Source organism: Emiliania huxleyi (genome assembly GCF_000372725.1).
Source record: "Emiliania huxleyi CCMP1516 unplaced genomic scaffold EMIHUscaffold_28, whole genome shotgun sequence".
Taxonomy (NCBI): domain Eukaryota; phylum Haptophyta; order Isochrysidales; family Noelaerhabdaceae; genus Emiliania; species Emiliania huxleyi.
Genome location: NW_005199926.1, coordinates 929,555 through 952,807, shown reverse-complemented (window position 1 = coordinate 952,807; position 23,253 = coordinate 929,555). Strand labels below are relative to the sequence as shown.

The 23,253-nt window shown below is 65.5% G+C and overlaps 5 protein-coding genes across 5 annotated transcripts; 1 reads left to right on the top strand and 4 right to left on the bottom strand.

Moving 5' to 3' along the window:
* Positions 1 to 511: 511 nt before the first annotated feature.
* On the bottom strand, positions 512 to 2,464 carry EMIHUDRAFT_450684 (hypothetical protein; the record flags this gene model as incomplete). The annotated part of the gene is made up of 4 exons (XM_005776463.1): positions 512 to 736; positions 834 to 920; positions 1,170 to 1,310; positions 2,069 to 2,464. Coding segments are annotated over 4 exons (849 nt in total), but the record flags the coding sequence as incomplete, so codon positions are not given.
* Positions 2,465 to 2,986: 522 nt separating this feature from the next.
* Positions 2,987 to 4,025, top strand: EMIHUDRAFT_101283 (hypothetical protein; the record flags this gene model as incomplete). Its single annotated transcript, XM_005776462.1, has 3 exons — positions 2,987 to 3,277; positions 3,424 to 3,633; positions 3,765 to 4,025. 3 exons carry the CDS (start codon positions 2,987 to 2,989, stop codon positions 4,023 to 4,025), a joined length of 762 nt encoding a protein of 253 aa, XP_005776519.1.
* A 49-nt stretch (positions 4,026 to 4,074) lies between these two features.
* On the bottom strand, positions 4,075 to 4,665 carry EMIHUDRAFT_207191 (hypothetical protein; the record flags this gene model as incomplete). Its single annotated transcript, XM_005776461.1, has 2 exons — positions 4,075 to 4,085; positions 4,152 to 4,665. The coding sequence occupies 2 exons, from the start codon at positions 4,663 to 4,665 to the stop codon at positions 4,075 to 4,077; spliced, it is 525 nt and encodes a 174-aa protein (XP_005776518.1).
* A 3,284-nt stretch (positions 4,666 to 7,949) lies between these two features.
* EMIHUDRAFT_450683 (hypothetical protein) lies at positions 7,950 to 10,940 on the bottom strand (the record flags this gene model as incomplete). The annotated part of the gene is made up of 10 exons (XM_005776460.1): positions 7,950 to 8,153; positions 8,219 to 8,256; positions 8,450 to 8,535; positions 8,611 to 8,748; positions 8,960 to 9,077; positions 9,307 to 9,399; positions 9,470 to 9,544; positions 9,674 to 9,716; positions 10,118 to 10,196; positions 10,238 to 10,940. 10 exons carry the CDS (start codon positions 10,938 to 10,940, stop codon positions 8,054 to 8,056), a joined length of 1,473 nt encoding a protein of 490 aa, XP_005776517.1. The 3' UTR covers positions 7,950 to 8,053.
* Positions 10,941 to 19,758: 8,818 nt separating this feature from the next.
* On the bottom strand, positions 19,759 to 20,656 carry EMIHUDRAFT_354649 (hypothetical protein). The gene has a single exon (XM_005776459.1). The coding sequence runs from the start codon at positions 20,256 to 20,258 to the stop codon at positions 19,884 to 19,886; it is 375 nt and encodes a 124-aa protein (XP_005776516.1). The 5' UTR covers positions 20,259 to 20,656; the 3' UTR covers positions 19,759 to 19,883.
* Between the last annotated feature and the right edge of the window lie 2,597 nt (positions 20,657 to 23,253).

The window sequence follows — 23,253 nt, the reverse complement described above, 5'->3', positions numbered from 1 at the left end:
AGGAAGGGGCATGCCCCCGAGCTAAGCCGAGGGGGGCCGAGACCGCGCCGCGGGGCGGGGGGGGAGAAACGCCGCCGCCGCCTCTGCGTCGCCGCCCGCGTCGCGCAGCAACGCCGCCGCGTACTCCGCCGGCGCGCTAGGGCCTAGCACCTCGCGCAGCGCCGCCAGCGCCGCCGCCTCCGCCGCCTCCGCCGCCCCCCCCACGCCCGTTCGCGGCCAACCCGCGCCGCCGCCCTCCTCCGCCGCGCCGCCCGCCCCTCCGCCGTGCCGCTGCGGGCGAGACCGCGCGAACTGCCTCCACCTATTCACAGTGGGAGGTGTGAAGAGACGCTGTTCACAGCTAGAGGCGAGCTGCGAACTGCCTCCACCGCCGCCGCTGCTCGCCAACGTCTACCGTGGAGAGGTCTACCGAAGAGAGGACATCCCTGCTCTCCGGCGCATCCCTGCCGCCGCCGCCGCCGCCACCGCCACTGCCGCCGCCGCCGCCACCACCACTACCGCCGCCGCCGCCGCCGCCGCCGCCAGTGCCTCCGCCGCCTCCGATGTCGCTGGAGCTGGAGGCGCCAACCGCGGAGGATGGGCGCCGCCGAAAGTGCCAGTCGAGGCGGCCCTTGTCTGCGGCCAGGTCCATCGCGTGCGCGTACGCCGCCTGCAGCCTCTCCCTGTCCCGTGCGGTGGCGGCGTTGACAGTCGGCACGAGGGCGCGCGGCCGCAGCGCCGCGACGAAGGCCTGCAGCTCCGCCCACGGCGAGTCATGGTTGCAATGATGCTATTACGACGAGTGATCATTCCCACTGCATTACTCCATGAGCAGTGTCTGTGTAGGCCTGCAGCTCCTCCCACGAAGAGTGCTCAGAGTACGGCACTCCGTACATGCGCGTGCTGCCCGCCCCCTCGACCCACGGCTTGGGGAGACCCGCCTACGCCGCTGGATGCGCCAACCTCAGGGCGGGAAGGGCGGTGGTGTGCGGTTTCTTCAGTGCACCGCGTGAAGACGAGGCGGCTGCGAGTGCAGCGAAGACCGCGGGAGATGGTCCGAATACGGCGGAGTGCGTGCCCGCCCGAGCGCGGGTTGGAAGACATGAATACGTACTCCGCTTCTAGGGCTCGAGAGATGGGGAGATGCGGGGAGGTATGGGGAGATATTCCGCGTCTAGGGAAGACCCCGCCTCATCCGACTTGGAGTACGCCCACCCCGTCGGCCGAAACGTCACCACGGCGGCGTAGCGCTCGCCGTGCCTCTGGAGCAGCGCACCCATCGCCTCGTGCGCCTCCACGCCCGCGGAGAGTGGCATCACGTGCACGCGTACCTACGGGCCGGCGGTGTACTGTTACTGTGAGGGCAACATCACCGCGTCCCACCGCCTGCTAGACGCGCCCTGCGGTCGGCGGCTCCTCTCGGGGCCTCTCGGGTATTCTCGGGGCCTCTCAGGGCCTCTCAGGGCCTCTCGGGGGTTAAAATCGGCTCCTCTCGGCTCCTCTCGGCTCCTCTCGGCTCCTCTCGGGGTACCCTCGAGAGATACTTGCTCTCCACTGCTCTCCTGCGGGTCGGCGGCATCCACGGTGTGCAGCTCGGCGTCCCACAAGCCGCAGAGCTTCAGCGAGAGCGCGCGGCGCTCGGAGAGCAGCGCGCGGCCGCCCGCTGCGCGCGCGACCGCGGCGATTGCCTTCTCCTTGCCAACCTGGTACGAGCCGACGATGAACAGCGTGCGCGGCTAGCCCTAACCCTAACCCCAACCCTAACCCTAACCCTAACCCCAACCCTAACCTGGTACGAGCCGACGACGAACAGCGTGCGCGGCTCGCGGCGCAACTCGGCGGCTGTGACGGCGGCGAGACATCGCAGCGCGTCTGGCTGCGGTGGGAAGCGCCAGCGCGGCGAGGAGTAGGTCGTGTCGAGATAGAGGACGTCCACCGCAAGGGGCGAAGGGCAGGCGGCGGCGTCGGTGGTCTCGGCGGCAGCGGTGGCGGCGGCGGTGGCGGCGATGGCGGAGGTGGTGGGAGAGGGCGAGTGGTTGCAGCGGTGGCAGAGGCGGAGCAGGCCGCGGCGCAGCAAGGCTGCGCAGACCGCCTCGCGGATGGGCTGCGAGGCGCGCATATCTCCGGTGTGCAGCGCGGTGTGGCCAGTGGCGAGGTGCTCGAGCAGGAACATGAGCGAGCCGGGGCAGTGGCCGGCGTCGAGGGCGGTGATCTGGACGCCCTCGACCTCGATCGACTGGCCAACGTCGATGGTGGTGATCCGCTTCTCCGGCAACCCAATCGTGGCGCGCAGCACTCGCGCGGTGACCGAGGAGCAGTAGACGGTCCCGAGGTCAAAGGACGCGTGCAGGCCGCAGGTGTGGTCGCTGTGCGCATGCGTTAGCAGGTAGTGCCGCACGTCGGCCTCGCAAAAGTTGAAGCCGTCGACGATGAAACCGGAGAGCGGCGGGCGCAGCCGCTTGAGGCTGGCGTGTTGGGTCGCCATCGATCGTCCGCAGATTGTTTTCTTTCTTTTCCTCCTTTCAAGCACCAGGAATTGCCAGGAATTGTTGCTGCTCTGCCCTCGTCGCGCGCGGCTGCCGCCGCTGCCGCCGCCCCCCCCTCCTCGCCGTCTTCCCCACCCCTACCCCTACCCTCCGCGGCGCGCCCCCGCCCACCGCCCCCGCCCCCGCTCCCAAGCGCCCCTTCCCCAGTGGGTGTGCGTAGAAGTGGAAGGATCGAGGGGTGCCAGAAGCCGCCGTGTGTGACACATATTGCGGCACGTGAGTGAGACAGAGCCCCGGCGCGCGCAGCGCGCAGCGCGCGGGGCGTTTTTATGCAAACATGCAAACGGGACGGCCTGCGCAGCCTCTAACTATTGTTCCAGTGTACGTAGAATCGGGAGGAGGACTGCTGACAGGGTTTGGAGAAGTGACCGAAGGGGCTCGCGACCGCTTTTACTTACTGTAGAAGGAACCTCCGAAACGTTCGGCCCGGGGTCCGACCAACGCCAAACGCCGACTTGCGCATGAGCCAATTCAAGATCCAGCCAATCTCCATCCCGTCGCCGGTGTCGCCCACAACGGGGATCCCGCTCGCAGCCAGCTCAGAGGCGAGCACCTCGTCACTCAGCGGCGGCTTTGGCACCGCTGCAGTGGCCGCAGCGGCGGCGGCGGCCAGCGCGGAAGCAAAGGCAGCAGTCAAGGCAGCGGCGAGGCAGCGCGACTTCGAGCGGCTGAGTGAGGCACTTGCGCACTCAGAGGTGCAGTATGACGACCTCCGACTCCTCGAGCCCATCGGCCACGGCTCATCGGGCGTGGTGCAGAAGGCGCCCGGCCGCCTCCAGACATATCTTACCGCCCGCCTGTCGCCGTCGCTTCGCCACGCCCCGCCGCGCTCTTGGCATCGCGCTCGCCCTCACCGCCGCCGTTCTCACCACCGCATTTCTCACCGCCACTGCCTCAGGTGCTACACCTTCCGACCAGCTCGGTGCTCGCGCTCAAGGTGATCCCAGTGTCGGCGGACGAGGCGGCGCGGCGGGCGATCCTGCTCGAGCTCAAGACGCTGCACGAGTCGCGTCACCCCTCCATTGTCTCCTTCTACGGCGCCTTCCACCGCGACGGCGCCGTCCACCTCGCGCTCGAGTACATGGACGCTACACTGCTCGAGCTGCAGGTTGGCCGAGAAGGCCCAAGACGCTGCTCCTTCCTACTGCGCCCGCAAAGCCATCCACAGCACCCCCTGCGCCTCCCCGGTGCCCGCACAGCCACAATACAGCACTCCCTGAAAATCGACGTGGCCCATAGCGCGCGACGGGCTCGCCGCTTGCTGAGGCGGCACTTTGCGCGATCTCCCGGGCGGTGCTGCATGGACTCGTCTACCTGCACAAGGAGCGGCGCACCATCCACCGCGACATCAAGCCCTCTAACCTGCTCGTCGACGCAGCGGGTAACGTCAAGATTGCCGACTTTGGCGTCTCGGGCGAACTGAGCTGCACCCTCTCGAAGTGCACTTCGTGGGTGGGGACGATGCACTACATGGCGCGACAAGACACCGCCGAGATCTAGCCGGGATGTGCCCACTTTAGGAGGTCTGGCCGAGACATCTAGCTCAGATCTAGCCAGGGCCTGACAATGTTCAAGCTCCTCGCAGACTGACATCTCTGTGAGTAAGTAGGCGCCTGAGCGCATCACCGCCGCCGCCTTGGTCATCGCTCGTTGTAGATGGGAACAGCGGGGCGTAGAGCTGATCGGCCTCGTGCTCGAAGGTATCCCTCGCCAGCTCGAGAGCCTCCAGCCTTGACTGCTGCTTCATCTGCGCGAGGCTGCGCTGCTGGATCGCCGCGAGCTCCTGAGCGATTGGGGCGTACATCAGCATTGCAGGCACACGCATTGAGAAGGTGCGGGAGCCTGACGCCTGGTAGTTGAGTTCGCCGGCGGCCTCCGAGGCAGCAGCCACAAGACTCTCGTGCTGTGCGTGATTTAGCTGCAGCGACGCCTCCGCTGCGGCCAGCCGAAGACTCGCGTGCGTGTGTGAAGAATGCGACGGCATCAACCTGGCAAACCTCTGCTCCGTCGCTTGCTGCGCCGTCTGGGCCGCCGCCAGGTACTTGTAAGCGGCGTTTGTTGCCGAGTGCGTCGCCGTGTCTTGCGCGGACGCTAGCAAGCAGAGCGCGAGGGCGGTGGCAATTCGCGCTGCAGACCGCATGTAAACATTGCCCGCCAGAACCCCGGTGGACGTGCGTGGACGGACGAATTGGCTCGCAGATTTGGAAAAAAAATGGGAAGGCTCACTCGTCTCTGCCCGTCCTGTGGTTTGTGCCGCGTCCCGTGCCCCTGACGGAGTTAAAACAATCCGCTCGACAGACAGCCGGCGGTCCTTTTCTTTTCTGAAAGATTGCTGCGCCGGGAAAACAAAGGAGGGGGGGGGGGGGGGGAGTCCACGTGCACTGACAACATGTGATGCTCAAAGACGTGACACATGCCGCCAGAGCCGTCTTCAGTGTGTGGAACTCGCTGTGAGCTGGGAGATGCCCTGCCGTCACGCGTCCGCGCGCTTCAGGCGAGCATCGTCCGGCAGACCCGCTCGACGGTCGCGGCGAGCTCGGCGTCCTGCTGGTTGGACCGGCGGCCAGGCTGCTTGAGGGGCTGCACGAGCGCCATAATCCACCCGAGCGCAATCGGCACAAAGCACGCCTTGACCTCGCTGTTCTTGAAGGAGGCGAGGCCGGCGGCAAGTGCCTCCGTCTCGTGGCCTGAGAGGCGCGTGAAGTCCATGAAGGCGGCCCAGCCGGCAAGGAAGGTGCGCGTGGCGACGAAGCGCGCGTACGTGGTGTGGTACTCATTGTCGTTGTTGTTGTAGTCGATTTCTTCGTGGCGCTCCCTGTCCTCCTTGATGAGCTTGCGCACGAGCAGCAGGATGACCGCGACCGGCGGTGCGAGCTGGCGCGTCACCGTGAGGAAGAGCTGCGCGAGATCCTTGAAGCACTGCTCCTGCTCGAAGTCGTCCTCATACTCGTACTCCCACTCGTCGTCATCGTGCTGGTCGCTCCAAATCTTGTTGATGTGCGAGACGAGGGCGGCAGCAGCCGCCTCAACCGGCAGATCGGCATCGCGCAGGCACGCCTTGAGCGCAGTCAGCGAGAGCGGGATGGCGTCGAGCAGCAAGGTCAGAGACTCGACGTCAGGCTTGTCCTTGTATGCCGGAGAGCGCTCGGCGAGGTCAACCACGAGATGCGGCGTCCAGTCGAGCCGGTGGACGTTTGAGCGGATGGCCGAGCTGAAGGTGTCGCTCCACGTGCGCCGCCGCTGCTCCTCGTCCCAGTTCTGCGACTCAGTCACCTTGGAGGCAAAGGCCAAGAAAGCATCGGGCTTCATCGCAAGACTGCACGCCACGACGCACTGCTTCCGCTGCTTTTTGAGAAGGTTTGTGACTTGGTTTGTGATTCCGCTGTGCGGATAGCAGGAAAAGAGCCCGCTGCCGTGCCTGAGCCCTTCCCCATTCTGGTCGCGCACGGCCTCCTCCAGCTGAACAACAACAGCTTCGCGCGAAGAGCACATGGTTTTGAGGCGGGCGAGGAGGGCGACGCCCATTTGGTGCGCCTTGTCCTTGTCCTCGGCGTCTTTGTTCAAGCGCGCGCGCGCGAAAAAGACGGACCGCACCGCATGCTTGAGCTCGCTTGCATCTTGGAGCAGTTCGATCGGTGCCGACCAGACCTCCTTGTCGATCACCCGCACTGCAACGAGCGAAGACAGAGCCTTGGAGGTGAGCGCCAGCCTCGCGAGCGAGTCAGGCGGCATGCCAGCGATGACACGCTCCGAGAGCTCGCTGGGAAGCGTGCTGAAAACATCTTCGCAGGGCGCCAGCGCCTTCTGGCGACGCGTGCGGAGCATGAGAGGCGGAGGAGTTGGCAAGCGGAGAAAAGAATTTTGGGGCGCGGCGGTCGGCGTCGGGGTAGAAGCGGCAGGCGTGCGGGGTAGTCGTCACACCCTCCTGCCTCAAAAGGGTGGGGCTGGGAGTCGCTTAGGTGCTCCCGTGTTGTACCTGTGTCAGTGCCAGTGCACGCCAGTCCCGTGCCCAGTGTCGTGCGAGGGAGCTTTGTTGTAAACTTCTGTGAAATTCTACCAACAAATCAGCAGTCCTCCTCCGGGAGGGAATGTACGTAAGAGCTACATACACTAAGAGAGAGGCAGGCCATGCTCCCTACCATCACGGGAGGCTCCGGCGTCGACACGGGCGTCACATCAGTCGGCGTGCCCAACGACACGGGTGGGGGCCGCACGGGCGTGCGCGGCCCCGCCGAGGCCTACTACATCTCCCTCCTCAAATGCTGGTCAAAGCTTGTGGCCTGCAGCCCGGACCTCGCCGAAGCCGAGCGCTCCGGCGGGTACGGTGCACGAGACGCCGCCGTCAACTCGTACAGAGCCGCGCTCTCGAGGCGAGACGAGGTGGCCTCCATCCGAGCCGCGCGCGACGACAACATCTACTACACCTTGCGCGGCGGCAAGATCTCTGAGTTCTACCCCAAGGGCGTCAGCCTCCCCACTTCTGAGTCTCTTCCAACTCCGGAGTCAGTCATCGATGGCACTTGCAAATCAGGAAGCCCGTACGCGCGGGCGCTTGCTGCCATCGAGACTATCTGGAACTGGTTCGATCTGCAGAAGGAGTGGCGCGCCCTCGACGACTACACGGCAGCCAACTGGCAGCCAGGCGACACCAAAATACGTCTACGCGAGTCCATCCGCTACGTCTCAACTGCGCAGCCTTACGCGGGGCGGTGGCTCGACACAAAACTCGACGGCAGCAATGCCACATGCATTCCAGACGACATATTCATCGGCGAGCTTCAGCGCCGAAACGGCCTTCACCTCTCGCAGTGAGGACCATAACGACGAACGGCGCCGGCACCGACCACGCGTGGGGCAGCAACCATTTCCTCATGGGCGGGGGCGTCAACGGCGGCAACATTCGGGGCCAATTCCCAGAGCTCAGGGTCGACGGGCCGCAGTCCATTTCGGGCAATGCGCCCATGCTGCCAACCTCGCCATGGGAGGCGATCTGGAAGGGCGTCGCGCTGTGGGTCGGCGTCGACGAGAGCCAGCTAAACAGCGTGATGCCCAACCTCAAGAACTTTGGCGAGGCGGACCTGATCCCCTACGCAGACCTCTTCCGATAGGCAACCGTCAGTAGAGTCTAGAGAGTGTGTACCTTAAGGTACCTCCGTGCCGGCACCGTCCCCGCCGGCCCGCGGTCCGCTCTCGCTCGACCGCTCTCGCTCGACCGGACGCGATACTTAGGTCACATCACTGTGGAAAACCGAATGGCACACCACAGTACCGGGCCTCTCTAGAGGGTAGAGAGCCCGTAAGAGTTTAGTCAGAGTCGTAGCTGGCACAGGCCACACGCGGCAGGAGCGGTGATCTCTCTCTAAATCTCTTTTTGAGTACGGCTTTGCAATACTTATTTTACTTTGAGCATTGAGATAAATATCTGTTCATTTCTGACAATCTGGATTAACGAAAAGACAACAAAAAGCGGGAGCGAGAAACCCCGTATTTGCTCGCGGATCCTCGCAATCATCGCCGAACTACGTGTCTTACGCCGACCCGCCGCGCCGGTGCGTCTGGCCCTCACATCTCGCCGTCGAGGAAGGCATGGAGCATCGCGAGCGCGTTGGCTGGCTGGTCGCGAGGGACCTAAAGAAGACAGTCCGCTGGGAGGGGCAGGCTGTGATTATGCTGGCCGGCTAGTCGCGCGGCGCCATGTGGCCGGCGTCGTACACACGCAGAAAGGAGAAGCCTACGTGGGGGGGGGGGGGGTGAGTGTGGGAGGGGGGGGGGGTGGACTACAAAGCGGCCCCGGCGGAAGGACAAGATGGACCGCGTACTGTCGGCCGCACCTCGACTGTATCTCGGCCGCATCTCGACTGTATCTCGGCCGCATCTCGGCCGCATCTAGGCCGCATCTCGGCTGTATCTCGGCTGCATCTCGCCGTGCGACGACTGGAGCGTGCCCGCTTGCTTGCCGCCCGCCATCCACGGCACCGGGCTGGTGGCCGCAAAGTCGGCGCGGTGCGGCCATGGCATGGCCTGGGGGGAGAGAGGGGTGTGTCAGCAGACAAGGGAGGAGCGGCGCGGACAGGCGCGGTGCGGCGGCGGCTTGTGGCCTGTGCCCAGGCTTGGTTGCCGAGCCAGTTGCAGATGTAGTCTTGGTCCCCCGCGTAGATGAGGACGCGCACTCCGTCGCCAAGCTGGTCGGGGAGCTTCTTCTCGTAGCTCTGCATCCAGTCGCCTGAGCAGCGGGGGGGCGGGCGAGAGCTGACGCTTTGGGGGGGGGGGCTCTGCTGGGGTGGGTGGGGGAATGAGGGCGAGGATGAGGATGAAGAGGAGGGTGGGGCTCGTGGGGAGGTGGCGTGTGGTGGTGGTTGAATAGTGAGGAGGTGTGATGCGACGGCGGGAGGTGTGATGGTGATGCGGTGATGGCGGTGGTGGCGAGGAGCTGCCCGAGAGCTCGAAGCCGAGAGCGACGACGTGGTTGCAGTCGGACCACTTGCGCTGACCCACGCCGAGGGCGGCACGCACTTCGGCGCGGTCGAGGTAGGTGGCGACGTTGGAGAAGTCCTGTGGGCGTGTGTGTGTGTTTGGGGGGGGGGGGGGGGGGACACCGCGAGGGGAAGAGGTCTCCACACACACGAGGTGGTGGGGCAAGGGCCAGGCGCCGCCTCGCATCTCCCCACGTCTACGTCGGCGGGAGTGCGGCGGGCCATGCCGTGTCCTCGGCGCAGTCGAGTGAAGGCAAGAGGCTAGGCAGGAGAGAGGAGAGGAGAAGGGTGCATCTGGAGAGCCGGGCGTAGCAGAGCGGCGGCTTCTCGCACGGCTCGCGCATGTCGTACACGTTCATGCCGCTTGCTTGGTACGGCAGTAGCAGCGCCGCGTTGCACACCTCACCGCGACCATGGCGCCGTATCATCAGTTGTCACTCCCCCACCGCTCAGCTAAAGCAGTTAGCGCACCTCGATCGCGACCAAGCACGACGCGGCGACGGCCTGGCACGCCTTGATCGCTGCGATGCACGCCGGCGTGGCCGCCTGCCGAGAGATGGCCGAGAGATGGCCGAGAGATGGCCGAGAGATGGCCGAGAGACAGCCGAGAGATGGCCGAGAGATGGCCGAGAAGATGTGCCGGAGATATGGCGGAGTCGTGGCCGACGTGGCCGCCTGCATCGCAGCGTGCGTCAGGTTGCCCACGGCGGGCTTGTGCCTAGGGCGAGAAGGGTCCGAGAAGGGTCCGAGAAGGGTCCGAGAAGGGTCCGAGAAGGGTCCGAGAAGGGTCGGAGAAGGGTCGGAGAAGGGTCGGAGAAGGGTCCGAGAAGGGTCCGAGAAGGGTCCGAGAAGGGTCGGAGAAGGGTCCGAGAAGGGTCCGAGAAGGGTCCGAGAAGGGTCCGAGAAGGGTCCGAGAAGGGTCCGAGAAGGGTCCGAGAAGGGTCCGAGAAGGGTCCGAGAAGGGTCCGAGAAGGGTCCGAGAAGGGTCCGAGAAGGGTCCGAGAAGGGTCCGAGAAAGATCGGAGAAGGGTCCGAGAGGGGTCCGAGAAGGGTCCGAGAAGGGTCCGAGAAGGGTCCGACTTGTCTGAAGGGCTGGGCAGGGGTGGAGGGGCAGGGTACCCGTTGGTCGAGACGACCATGTCCTTGTAGTACTGGTACTGAATCTCGGGAGCGACGAGCCCGTTGCCCACGGACGTGCCTGCAGGGAGGCTCCGAGAAGGTTCGGGAGGCCTCAAAGACCGTCGCGCCGATAGCCCGTTGGCCATGGCCGTGCCCTGCTGATGATGTGCCGCTCATCTCTGGTGACTCTGGAGGTGGATCCGGATCTAATATCGGCGAGTCTCGGATCAACTCGGCCCTTGAGGTTGATTTGGATCGCGCCGCTCGGCAGCGCCTTGTTGTTTGCCCACACCTCGTGCGTAACAGCAGGCACGTAGTGCCCTGCGTATGACTCGCCCACGACATAAAAGTCGAGCGGCTGCAACGAGGGGTGCGCCTGGAGGAGCTGCTGCAGAAAGTCGTACATGTCGCGCGCGACGCCCGCCTCGTCGTGATCGAGGCCGCTGCCGTACGAGAAGCCCGTGCCCGCGGGCTGGTCGATGTACACCAGGTTGGCCCGCGTGTTCCAGCTGTACTTGTTGCGGATCGTGCCCGTGCCAGCGGCGCTCACTGAACAAGGACCATTCTCGCCGAAGAGCGCGACCTCACTGCTGCAGCCGGGCCCACCGGTCATCCACAGCACGAGTGGGTCCGTCTTCGGCGCCGACCGGCTCTCGAAGAACCAGTAGAAGTAATGCTTTCTCCCGGTCGTCAGCTTGAAATAGCCCGAGTGCTGGGTCACGTTGTCGCAGATTGCGGCCGAAGCCGGCTGCGTCACCTCCGCAAGCGTCCCGCCGCGGGCGGCCGAGTAAGCGGTGGCTGCGACGACGGCCACCAGGATCATACCAGCTAAAGTGCTCCCCGTGCACGGCGGGTGGTGGTTGACTTCTCTTCCGCGATGGGACTTTGTTTTCTTTTTCTAGGGTCGGCCTCACACCGACATACTTCCCGGCCCGCCAACGTTGTCGAGGGGGATGCGACGCAGCCAGCACCAACATTGCAGCGCCAGCAGCTCGAGCTTGCCAAGGGACGAGCTCGACGGAGCCGCGCGGTAGTGTCCGTCCCGTCGTGCGTGCCTCGCACTCTACTCTTCCCCCTCGCTCGCAAACTCAAAGACAGCGCCGTGAGGGCGCGAACCCACTGCAACTCCCCTACTGCGACTCGCGCGCGATGGCGAAGCCCAAGACGCAGTGGCCAAAGTCGAGCGCCGCGATGCCGTTCGTGGCTCCGGCCGAGTCGAGGTGGTACCGCTCGTGGATCTCGTAGAGCGAGAGGACGAGGAGCGCCGCCCGCGCGCGGGCCGCCGCGGGGAAGAGCGAGTGGCTTGCCGGCGACCATGGCGCCGCCGCCCGCCGGACCAGCGCCGCCGCCTCGCCCGCGCCGCCCGCGGCGCGCTGCAGCGGCGTCGGCTCGCCCTCGCGCAAGCTCGCGCCGCTGCGCAGGAGGGAGGTGGCGCGGGCGGCGGTGAGGGTCTCAAGGTGCGCGAGCGGCGTCCAGCCGCGGCTGGCGACCAGCCAGGCGGCGAGGTCGGCGTGGCCTGCGCGGTTCGCGACCTCCTCGGGCGTGCCAAAGGGCGTAGCGGCGCGGGAGGCGCCGTAGGAGGAGAGGAGCTTGGCGACCTCGAGGTGGCCCTCTGCGCACGCCATGGACAGCGGCGTGGAGCCGTTGTTCCAGGCTTGGTCGACCGCCGCGCTAGCGTCGAGGAGCAGCCGGGCGCACTCGAGGTGGCCCTGCCCGCACGCAACGAACAGCGGCGTGACGCCGTTGTTGTGGGCTTGGCTGACCGCCACGCCCGCCTCGAGAAGCAGCCGGACGATGTCGACGCGGCCCTTCTCGCACGCGATGTACAGCGGCGTGGCGCCGTTCTGCTTGGCTTGGTCCATCGCCGCGCCAGCCTTGAGGAGCAGCCGGGCGCACTCAATCTGCCCCTCCTGGCACGCGATATATAGCGCGGAGCCGCCGCCGCCAGTCGTCGCCCCCACGCTCGCGCCGCCCTCGAGCAGCAGCCGCACCGCCTCGGCCTGCCCGTGACGAGCGGCCCAGGTGAGCAGCGTGTCCTGCTTCTCGGTGTCGTGCCGCGCGTCGAGCTGGGCCGCGAGCGACGTGCCGCGCGTCCCCTGCCCGGAGAGGAAGGCGCGCAGCGAGGCCAGTTCGCCCACCGCCAGCTCGGGCAGCAGAGTTGGGCTCGTTGCGCCGCTCATGCCGCCAGAAAGAAGAAAAGCAGGAGCCGTCATAGGCCAGGGGCGCCGAGAGAAAATGCCCCCGAGAGGACAAAAGAAAAAGGCTTCGCACCCCCTCCTTGCGCAGTGACCCTCGCTAAGTGTCGCCGTTATCGGGGCACGCTATCCTGCGCAGGCAGGGCAAGCGGGGGCGAGGCGCAGTCCCTCTGGTCTGATACTGGTGTGGTTCTGTCCCTAGTCTCGGAGGGGGGCAAAAAGATAAGAATATCTAATTTTTCTTAGAAGTGCACTGCCGCTCCCAGCTATACGGCTAGCGTGGTAGCATTGGCGTACCCTCAGTCCGGGGCTTCCGAAGAGCAAGAAGCTGCTGGAGAGTCTGGACACGGAGCACCATATTTCTTTTTCTTTCGGCTATAGTTTTGAAAACTCTGAAAGCGCAGCTTCGAGCGTTTTTCTCCTTTCTCGCCGCATGAGGGCGCGTTGCGGATGCGGAGCGGCGGGCTTACTCATAAATTCTTTTTGCGCCCCCCGGGGGCACGGGCGTACGCAGCGGTTGGGTGACATAGGCCTATGATTGACACGTGCGGCAAACGCGTCTCCGTCTTCTTCGACGATGGCGAGGGAGACTGGTTTGACGGCACCGTCTCCGAGTACAAGTCAAAGCTCGAGCCAGACGGGATTGTTGCCGCACGCATCAAGATCTCTTTCGATGACGGCACCATCTCCAAGTGGCTGGACGCAGTCGCAGAGGAGGAGGCCGGTCAGCTCAAGTTCATCTCCGCTGCACCTGCGGCTGCGGCATCTGCTCCCGTGCCCGCGGCCGCTTCTGCCTCCAAGCGTGCACGCTCAGACGCGCCGGCTGAGGCTGCCAAGAAAGGCAAGGTGGGGGCTGTTCGCCCGCGCGCCAGTAAAAGCCAGCGAGGCGAGGGTGCAGGCGACGCCGGCGAGGGCGGACCGGCCTCCATCACCTCAGGAAGCTCGAGAGGCAGCGTGGTCCCAGCGCCGGCCACCTCAAACGGTGCCGGCGCGCCGGCCGTGCCGGCTGCACCGGCCGCCTCAAGCGGCTCTGGCGCGCCGGCCGCACCAGCTGCGGCCGCATCAAGCGGCGCCGCGGCGCCGGCCGCGCCGGCCGCGCTTGGGCCGGTGCCCGCCAAGCCGCGCGACCTCGGCACGCGGACCAATGCACAGAGTGAGCTGCTATTGGGCAGCGCGGGTGGCCAGAAGGGCATCACGCGCGAATGCCTCGGCCGCCACGCGGGGGCGCTCGGCCTGCGCTCGGCCGCCATTCAGGGCGCGATTTGCACCAAGGATGGCGTGGTCTCGCACCTGGTCCTAAACGAGGAGTTCAACGACCTTTCACCCTCGATTACCGACGTGCTCGAGTTTTGGGTTAGCAACGGCACCCAGCGCAACAAGTCGGCGCAGCTAATGAACCCGAACACGAGCCCGCAGCAGCTCGTGCCAGTATTCTGGGTATCTGACAAGCAGAATCGTAAGGGCGGTGACTTGGCCATTTACGTGGGCCACTTCAGCCCGGCGCGCGTCACCGCCTTTGCGACGCTCGTGCAGCACAAAAAGGCGCCGCGGCGCACGCTCGTCGAGCTGCGCTTTACTCGCTTCGACGCCGAGTTCGCGCAGAAGGTCGCCTCCGTTTCCGACGGCGACGGCGTCTCCACCAAGGGCAAGGCACGCATGGAGCCGGAGGTCAAGGCCGAATCGTCGAGCTCGTCTGGCAGCAAGGGCAACGGCAAGGCGAAGGCGGCGCGGATGCGCACCGGCTAACGGGGATGGGCAACGCCTCGGGCGGCACGGTGTTTTGTTGTAAAAATTCTTTTAGCAAGGAGGTGGGGAGCTGGGGAGGGGTGGGGCGGGTGTCGGAGGACGGTGGCTTTTGTGGCGAGGACGACGGCCTAGGAAGCCGTCGTCTAAGCATTTAAATTGCTTTCAAAAAGAAAGAGGGATGTGCGCACCCCCGCCGCGGTCAGTGCAGAGGCGCCACCGCCCATGGAGCTGTCCCTCGCCTCGCTGCCGCCACGTCAAACGTGAGCAGGCGAGTGAAGTCGGTGTCACGCAGCCCAAACTGATCGAGGAACGCGCGGCGGGCCGCTCGCGCGCTCTCGGCGTCGCCCTCGCGCGAGTCGACGCGGCCCCTGATCGGGTAGAAGAAGGCCTCGACGATCCGTGGCAGCTGCTGCAAGAACTTCTCGCCCCACAGCACGACCTCGTTGTACCGGCAGTGGGAACGGTCCTCCGCCGTTGGCGCACCCCATAGGCACGACTCGTCGCGCCCTCGCCGCGCTTGCTCCGACAGCGCGAGCCGCAGCCCCTCTGCGCCCCAGGCAGTGGCGCCGTCGCAGCCCCAATTGCCGCTGTTCATCGAGTTGCCGTCGTTTGGGTACGAGCAGTAGATGATACCTTCCTCCTCCACCACCTCGGGAGAGAGCACGATGCCAATCGCGCTCGTCGAAAACATGAAGGGCGCCTCAGCATTGATGAGCGAAGCTGCCAGTCGGCCCCACGTCGCCTCCCACGGCCATCGCCCCTGCTGCGCGTCCGATTGGTGCACCAGCACGCCGCAGCCGCGCACGGTCGCGACGGGGTGGCCGCTGAGGAAGCGCTCGTTGATCGCCGCAACGCTAGCAGGCAGCGGCGGCGGCGGCGGCGAAGGGGGGGCGGGCGGCCAGTAGCGTGTGACCGTGTAGAGGTGAAAGGCGTCCGACGCATCACACACATCGATGTTGATGCGTGTTTTGCGATAGCATCGCAGCGAATCCGCGTTGGCGGGCACGACGACGCCCTCGCAGATGGGCGAGGCGAGACAGGCGGACTGGCAGGCGTGCATCGACAAGACGCCGGCGACGTGGCTCCCCGCAGGCGAGTCAACCTCGTCCGCGCCGTGCCCATCCCACCAGCAGTTTAGATGGGGATGGGTCGTCCAGGTTGGAGGCGGTGCAAGGGGTGAGGGGACGGGGAACGGCGGCGGCGGAAGCGGAGCAGGCGGCGGTGAGGGTGGACGTGGCGGCGGCGGCGATGGCGAGCGCAGTGGGCTGGGCGCAACGGAGGGCCGTGGCGGTGGCGGTGGCGGTGGCGGCGACGGCGGCGGCGGTGTTGGCGAAAGGTTGAGTGGCAGGAGCGCGCCGAGCAAGCTGGCGACGGCATCGTGCAACATGCTCGGAACACTGCCAAGATCAGCCACCAGCAAGAAGCCGGTGGTAAGGACAATGCACAAGCCGACGAGGCACACACTCGCGCGTGGCCCTGCCGCTGCACCTGCTACCTCGGTCGGGAGCAGCTGGGTGCCCTCGGTTGGCAAAACTGCTCGCCCCCGGGCCCCGTGGCAACTAGCTCGAGCCTCTACCAGGTCAATGGGGAGCCGGTGGCGGTCGCGTGCACTGCGCATTGGACGCTGTCGAGCCCAGCTGGGCCGGAGCCTCTGCCAGCCAATAGTGGCGGTAGCGTGCACTGCGCGTTTGGACGCTGTCGAGCCCAGCTGAGCCGACGCGCTCGAAGCAACGGACTTGCAGAAAAAGGACGCGCGCGAGCAGCGCGCGAGCGAGCAGCGCGCGCACACGTGCGGCGGGCACTCGGGGGTACAATGTAGTTACCGAAGTTCTATTTCTTTGAGCTTACACGTAGCCTTAGATGTATCGTTTTAGTTCTATTTTTTTGAGCTAGCCACTGCACTCCGAGTGCTCCAAGTGCTAGCCTTCGATGTTATGAAACAAACCGCAAGGCGGACACACACATGACGCATCGCTCGCTCGGGCCCACAGACCATCCCGCACACACCCGCCGCGCCCACGCACACCCGCCGCCCCCGCGCGCGCCCCACCGGCACCGCCGCCAACGTAAAATTTCAAGGCACTCTCCGCTCTCTCTCTCTCTCTCTCTCTCTCTCTCTCTCTCTCTCTCTCTCTCTCTCTCTCTCTCTCTCTCTCTCTCTCTCTTGAGTCTTCAATTAACCGTCTTTGGCGCAGAGTGAGAACAATATGGTTTTGATTGAACTTTAGTTCGCCGCGTGCCGGCGCGTATTAGCTCAAAGCTCGGGTCTGGTCGTGCCTGGAGCGTTGCTCGGGGCCGCGCTCCACTAGCACCAACGCCGCTGGCGGCCGTGAGGTACGATGCGCGGCATTACACGAGCCGAGGTCGACGAAGCCGGGGTCGCATGCGCACGACGCCTTCGTCTCGAGGCGGACTCTGAGAGTGCCGTCCTCGGATGGCGCCACCTGCGCCAGCCAAGCGCGAAGCCGCTCGTTCGCGCGCAGCAACGCGTCGCGCGCCTCGAGCGAGGTAGAACTGGAGCCGTGCGTCGAGCCGTTATCCGCGCGCCCGCGCCCGCCCGACGCATTCCGCATGGAGAGGTGCAGCGATGAGAGCGAGGCGAGCAACCCCATCGACCACTGTAGCCACTCCGCGAGCGACGCCCCGCCCGCAGACCGCTCGCCGTCGCTGCTCGCCGCTCCCGCGCCCCCGCCGCCGCTGTGGCCGGCAAAGCCGGCCGGAGCTCGCTCCTCTGCGTCTGTGTCGAGCCGGTGGAGAGTCGACTCGAGCAGCCTGCACTTGCGCCCGCACCCTTCCCAGCTGAAGGTTGCCTTCTCGGTCAGTCCACCGCCCGTGCGGCGGAGAAGCCCTACCTTGCGCGTGCCAAACATGCCCATCAGCAGGTGCGAGCGCGGCGCCTCCCGCGGGGGAGATGTGGCAAGCATGCTGCGCCCCCCCAAGCCGAGCCTGCCGAGCCTCGCGTACAGCAACGCCTGCGCCGCCTCCGCCCGCGCATCCGCCGCCGAGGCCAGCGCCCGCCACGAGCACCCCACCAAGTCTCGGATCGTTGCTGACAGGTCCTCGAGCCGATGAATCGAGGGGAGTCCGCCGTCCTCCGAGGTGCGTAGCAGGCCGGCCGCGCGTGCTCGGCGCACCGGCCCTCCCGCAAGCCACATGGGCACGTGCAAAGCCTCGTTGTACAGCGCCGTGCCGTGCTGCTGCTCGCCGGCGTGCTCGCCGAACGCCTCCCCGTGATCGCCCACCACGACCAGGAGCGTGTTGCTCAGCCGGAGCCGCCTGCCTCCGCCTCGCCGCCCGCCCGCCTCCTCGCGCTCCTTCCGGTCGAGACCGCGCGCCAACTTGAGCAGCCAGCTGTCTGCGTACGCGACGGCGCACCGATACCTCCGCGCCGCCTCGGCGGAGGTGCGCGCTGCTGGCGCCCTGTACCGGCCGATCTTGCGCCGATCGTGCCTCGGCCGCTTCCACGCGCTCTCGTTGTCGTGCCTCGCTCCGCGCGTGCGGTTGAGTGCGTGATGGACAAAGACATGACTTGCGTCGGGCGAGCAGCCGATGTGGGAGGGAAGGGCGTACCCGCTGTGTGTGCCGACTGTGAAGAGCGTCAAAAAGGCGGAGTGGCCAGACAGGTGGGCGCGCCGGATGGCTGCGTGCGCGGGCGGCAGCAGCACGTCGTCGTCGAGGCCGAGCCAGTTTGTCCGCTCGTACCCACCGTGGCCAAAGTCCTCAAAGGTCCCTTCCGCTGCGCTGCCCGACTGGAAAGTTGCCTGCAGACCCGCCCCGTTGCCGGCGAACCCCTCGACTCTGTCGAAGCCGAGCGAAGAGTGGACCCCGTCGACGACGCTCGAGGAAGTGAGGAAGGCGCTGCGGTACAGCCCGCCGCCGTCGGACACCGCCGCCCCTCGACCCTCGCGGCGAACGCCTTCCTCGGCGAGCAGCCGCCGCCGCTGCAGCACCCTCGGCAAGCACCCTTCGAGCAGAGCTGACTGCGGCTCAAACTCCTGCACGTGTTGGTCCCAGTGTCGGGGCTCGGGCATCACGCCGCACAGAGCCGCATACGTCTGCTTGAGCGTGTTCGGCATCGTCGCAAAGGCGAGGGGCGCGTGCACGAGCGAGCCCGCCTCGCGCAGCCGCGCCACCGTCCCGCTGCGCTTGTGGGCGGTCGAGTTGCCCGCCGCCGTGGGCATGTCGCTGTACCTACTCACCATTGATCACGACCCTCTTCACTCACCGATCAACACAGCTTCGGCCTTGAGAGCCCGCTGCACCGGACACTCTCGAGCATCACCAGCACCACATCCGGTGCGCGGCGGATGCCGGGCGCTGCACCGTGTGGAGAAGTGGCGGTCACACACGACTGCGGGTCAGCTTCGGCGCGGGCGTCGGTAAGGTTGCCGCGGAGGCGCTCGCCCCACCGCCTCCGACGCCGCCACCACGGCGCGAGCCCATGCCCGCGCACGCCGTCGCCGGAAGTTGCCGGGTCGTCCAGCGGTAGCCTCGCAACGAAGGCCGTGGCCGCCGGCTGCAGGACCTCGCTGCGGTACTCGAGCAGAAGGCGCAGCGCCGCGTTGCTAACCCGGCACGGGTTGGTCAGCGCACTCGCCACGCGGGACGGGTCGATGAGCCCGCGCAGGCTCAGGCCGAGCGCAGCCACAAGCGCGGCGAGGAGAAGGACGCGCTGGCGAGAGTGGCCGGATGCTGCGTGGCCGCTGATGATACTGCTGCGACGGCTGCTACTGCTGCTGCTGACGCCGCTGCCGCTGCCGCTGCTGCTGCGACGGCTGCTGCTGCCGCTGCTGATGCTGCTGCCGCTGCCGCTGCAGAGCCAGCGGAGGCAGAGGCCGCCCGCGGTGAAGAGGGCGATTGTGATGGTGCATACGCCCGCAACGATGAGGTCGAAGCGGCTGACTTTGCTGCGCACGGTCTTGAGCATGTGCACGCGGTTTACACCGAGCGCCATCACGAGCGTCGAGTAGCGGAGGTCCTCGCCCATGTGCAGGAAGAAGAAGAAATCCGCGACTTGCAGCGTTATCGCAGAAAAAGCGAAGGCAGAGAAGGACGCGGCAACCGCTGCACCACAAGTTGGTGCCGTACGGGCTGCGCGCGCCGTCACAAGCCATGCTATGATAGCGTAGCTGCCCACGATAAAGATCGGTTCGAGAGGCGCTGCCGCTGCGTCGTGTGCGTACGAGGCTTTGATGGTCGTGCATGTGAGGCACACGGCCAAGTACAGCAGCGCCGCGGCGAATGCCACGGCTGGTGAAAGCAGCATTGAGCTCGCTTGATTGACGACGAGCCCGATTGGCTGCGTGTGCAGGTTGCGGACGAGTATTTACAGGCGGAGGAGCTGTATAGGTCACTACTCGAGTAGAGACCCACAGCATCGCTACATCACCACAACCACCAAGTCGGATACAAGTCGATGACAATGTGCGCGGCAGGAGAAACCCAACAGCATGACAGTGTGCGCGGCAGGACAAACCAAACATGAGACACGGTTACACAAGGACGGTCAGGCTACGGTCAGGAAGTAGGTTTGAGTTCACACTCTCCAACACTCCCCCATTGTCTCCGCAGTCTTCATGAATGAGGATGCGGCAGACAACAACAGCAGAGTGTGAATGTGTCTGAGCGTAGGTGTGTATGCCGGTTACCCGCCGGCGTCTCGCGGGGCTGGCTAAGCGTCCAACCTTGCGTCTTCGCGAAGGATGGTCTTGCTTGTTGGCAAGACTTGCGCGCTAAGATGATCCAGTGAAGGGGTCAAAGCGCGGCCGAGTGGGCGGAGAGAGAGAAAGGGGAGATAATGAACAGGAGCTCGTTGTGGAGCTCGGTCATGGCGCGCCGCGAGCTGCAATCCGGGCTGAGCGTCGCGGGGCGGCGGCTTGAGCGGGCGCGGCAGGCGCGGCGGGCGCGGGAGCGGCAGCGGGGGCGCCCCCTTGCGGCGCGGCGATTGGGCCGTTGGGAGGCCTCGCCGCGTTGACGCGGATGAGCGCATCAGGGACGTGAGGACGATCTTCAATGCCCCGAACGTTGATGTTGCGCCACGGGCCGCCGACGTCGGAGATGGCAGGCTCAGTCTCAGACGTCCAGACGGCAGAGGCGCTCGTAGAGGCGCATTGGACTTCTTGCCAGAGGCGTTGGATAGCGGGACGGGCTAGCGCGAGGAGGCGAGACGAGGAAGAGACAGCAATGAGGTAGAGTGGCATTGCCACGTCGAACAGATGCCCAACACTCCCCCACGACGTGGTAATCGCCACACAAGGCAGAGAGGGCGTGTCGATCGTCGCGTGTTCATCGCGTACAGCTCCGGTCGTGTCGAGCGGCGACGTCGGAAGTAGCGGCGGCGAAAGGCAGGGTCCACATTCGGTGCGAGATCTTTGCGGTAACTGCCGTTGCAGCAGCCCGAGAGCTGGTAGCGGAGGCAGCAGCTGCGATGGTGGTCCGTAGGCGAGGAGAACGGACCGGTAAGGAGAAGCAAGAGGGGATACTCGTGTCCACACAGCCGCAGTGCTGGCGGAGATGCGCTCTGTCGCAGAAGATCCGCAAGCACCCAAGTTGATGTTGCGGTTGTACTCATTCTGCTCAGCCTCCGAGCCAAGCAGTTGGCGGCCGCTGTGCCACCGTGCGCCGAGCCTCTGTGCCCAGCCAATCACCACGGCTCGCATTGCCCATGGTGCCAGCCAACGTATCGAGCGTAAGCCGGAAATGCTGTGCGGCAACACATCTCGCTTGTGTGCCGCACCAGCTCTCATGTCGGCCTCAGTGCCGCACTGCTCACTCCGTGCACTCACCGGTCGGTACCATGTTAGGAGACGGAACACGGAGGAGCTGTATAGGTCACTAGAGACCCACACCATCGCTACATCACCACAACCACCAAGTCGGATACAAGTCGATGACAATGTGCGCGGCAGGAGAAACCCAACAGCATGCCAAGTGCTCCAAGTGCATGACAATGTGCGCGGCAGGACAAACCAAACATGAGACACGGTTACACAAGGACGGTCAGGCTACGGTCAGGAAGTAGGTTTGAGTTCACACTCTCCAGGGGGGGGGGGGGGTGAAAAAAAATCTGAAGATCTGAATGGATGACCGAAATCACCCCGTTTTTGCCCATTTTCGGTCATCCGTCAAAAAATCTGAAGACCCTAATATAGGATTCTCCCCAAACCTTGCTCAGCTGATCCAGCATGGGTCGTAGGCCAGGCCTGGGCAAAGAAACCAGCACCTCATCAGTCTTCCCTGAGCGTCACAGCTCGGTGATCGCGCCGGCCGGACACCACTGTGACGTCCGTTCCGGGCATTTGAACGCGACCTTCGGGGGCAAAGACATGGGCTCTATGGCTCAGACTGGACTCCTCTTGGTCCCTTCTGATGCCCTAGGCCACACCTGGGCCTTACCTGGGGTCCTAGGGGCCGGGCAGGGTTTGCCCCCCCCAACTGGCCCGAAGAACCTTAAAGATCTCTGAGTTTTGTGAGAGATGCTGTGTGTGGAAGATCTCTGATCGGCATCTACGATCTCCACTCAACAAATCTACTGGTGTCGCGTAGAGATCTCGATGTATGCTCCTGGAGCGAGAGGGGTCCGTCCTCGTGTCGAGCCCTCCCACTTCCACCCCTCCGACCCCGGAGGGCTCGCCAGCCCACAGGGCTGGAGGGGTCCCCGTGCGTCTGATCGGCGTCGGGAGGGCTCCACAGGGTCCCATAGGGCTAGCGCGCTGGGAGGGTGGAGCGGTCCACCGGGACTCCGGGAGGGAGAGGGATCAGGAGGGCTGGGCGAGGCGGGAGGGGTTGTGGGTGGGGTCCAGGAGGGCTCGCCGCCCCCCCGAGCTCGGGTGATAGGCAAGAGGGCTCGGGCGCCGGGTGGGCTCGGAGGGACGGTCGGACAAAGGGAGGATCTTCGTGGCGGGAGGGCTCGAGAGGGGTCGCAAGGGCCTCCGGGAGGGGTAGCAAAAAAAGATTGGCGCGGATCTTCCCAGAGTGCCCGCCGCGAGCCCGAGAGGGTTAGAGCGGGGTGTGTACGGCTGGAGGGCTGCAGGCCTGCTGAATCCGCCCATGGACGCGGGTCAACCGGCGACGGCGCCCGTGATCAAGGGACCGGCGACGGCGAATGAGCTGGTCTCTGCGCCGCACGACTTCACCCACGTTCGCGACTGTGGCCATCCAACAGTCTGCCGGCGCGGCGGGACTTCACCCACGTTCGCGACTGTGGCCATCCAACAGTCTGCCGGCGCGGCGGGCTGCTGTGGCGGCATGGCTGCCGCCAGCAATGTCACCGCCAGCCGCCGCCCCCAGCCGCCGCCGCCAGCTGCCGCCAGCACTGCAGCGACAGCTCTCTCTGCTGCCCAGGCGCCGCCTGCGACCACGAGTGTCACCGCCACGAGTGCCGCCGCCGTCAGCGTCGCCAGTGGCCAGGTGGGGCAGCGGGCTGCCGAGGGTGATCGCGGCGCGCGGGCTGCTGCACGCACTCACTGGTGGCGTCGCTACGACTGGTGGTGATCAGGGTGAGCTCGTCGAGCAGCGGGGTCGCTCGCACTCCGCTGCGGCGCAGCGTGAGGCGGTGCAGGCGGTGCAGGCGGCAGAGAGGGAGCGCCGCCTCGAGTTTGAAATTCTTTCACGAGGTCGGAAATCGGAAATGCGGCACGTTCCCCTCCCAAACTAACGCCTTCGCCACCCACTTGTTGTCCTGTCTACCACAGGCACACTGACAGGGGCGGCCGAGGCACACGCCGAGGGTGGCAGGGGCGGTGGGTGCTAGCCGTTTTCATTTTTCTCTTTGCGACATGGGAGATTTTTTCCAGAGCTTGGCAACCTTAGTGGCCGCAGGCCACACGCCCGTAGGGCGTGAACTAGTCGCGCGCGTAAGCGCGCGAAGAAAAATTTCAGACATACGTACGTACTTTCCCTGGGTAAGGCCTTGTTTTCACGTCCTTAGCGAGTGATGCGATCACGTTCTTGTTTTGCCCAAAACAAGAACGTACTCGCACGTTCTTATTGATTGGCTGTGGCGTGTGTCGTCCGGTGCCGTGGGTGGGAGAGACACATAGAGAGAGAGAGACAGATAAAACTTCTGTGATGCCATGCGTGACCTAATAGTGTCCCCAGCTATGGGCGTGTCCACGTTGAAGCCAGGTGTGGTGTGGGCTCGAGAATAGCTCCGCCGTTCATGGAGGCAACCGATGCGAGTCGACTGGTGTGTGT

Coding starts and splice junctions, on each gene's coding strand:
- EMIHUDRAFT_354649 (XM_005776459.1), bottom strand. CDS start 20,258: ATGCCACTCTACCTCATTGCTGTCTCTTCCTCGTCTCGCCTCCTCGCG.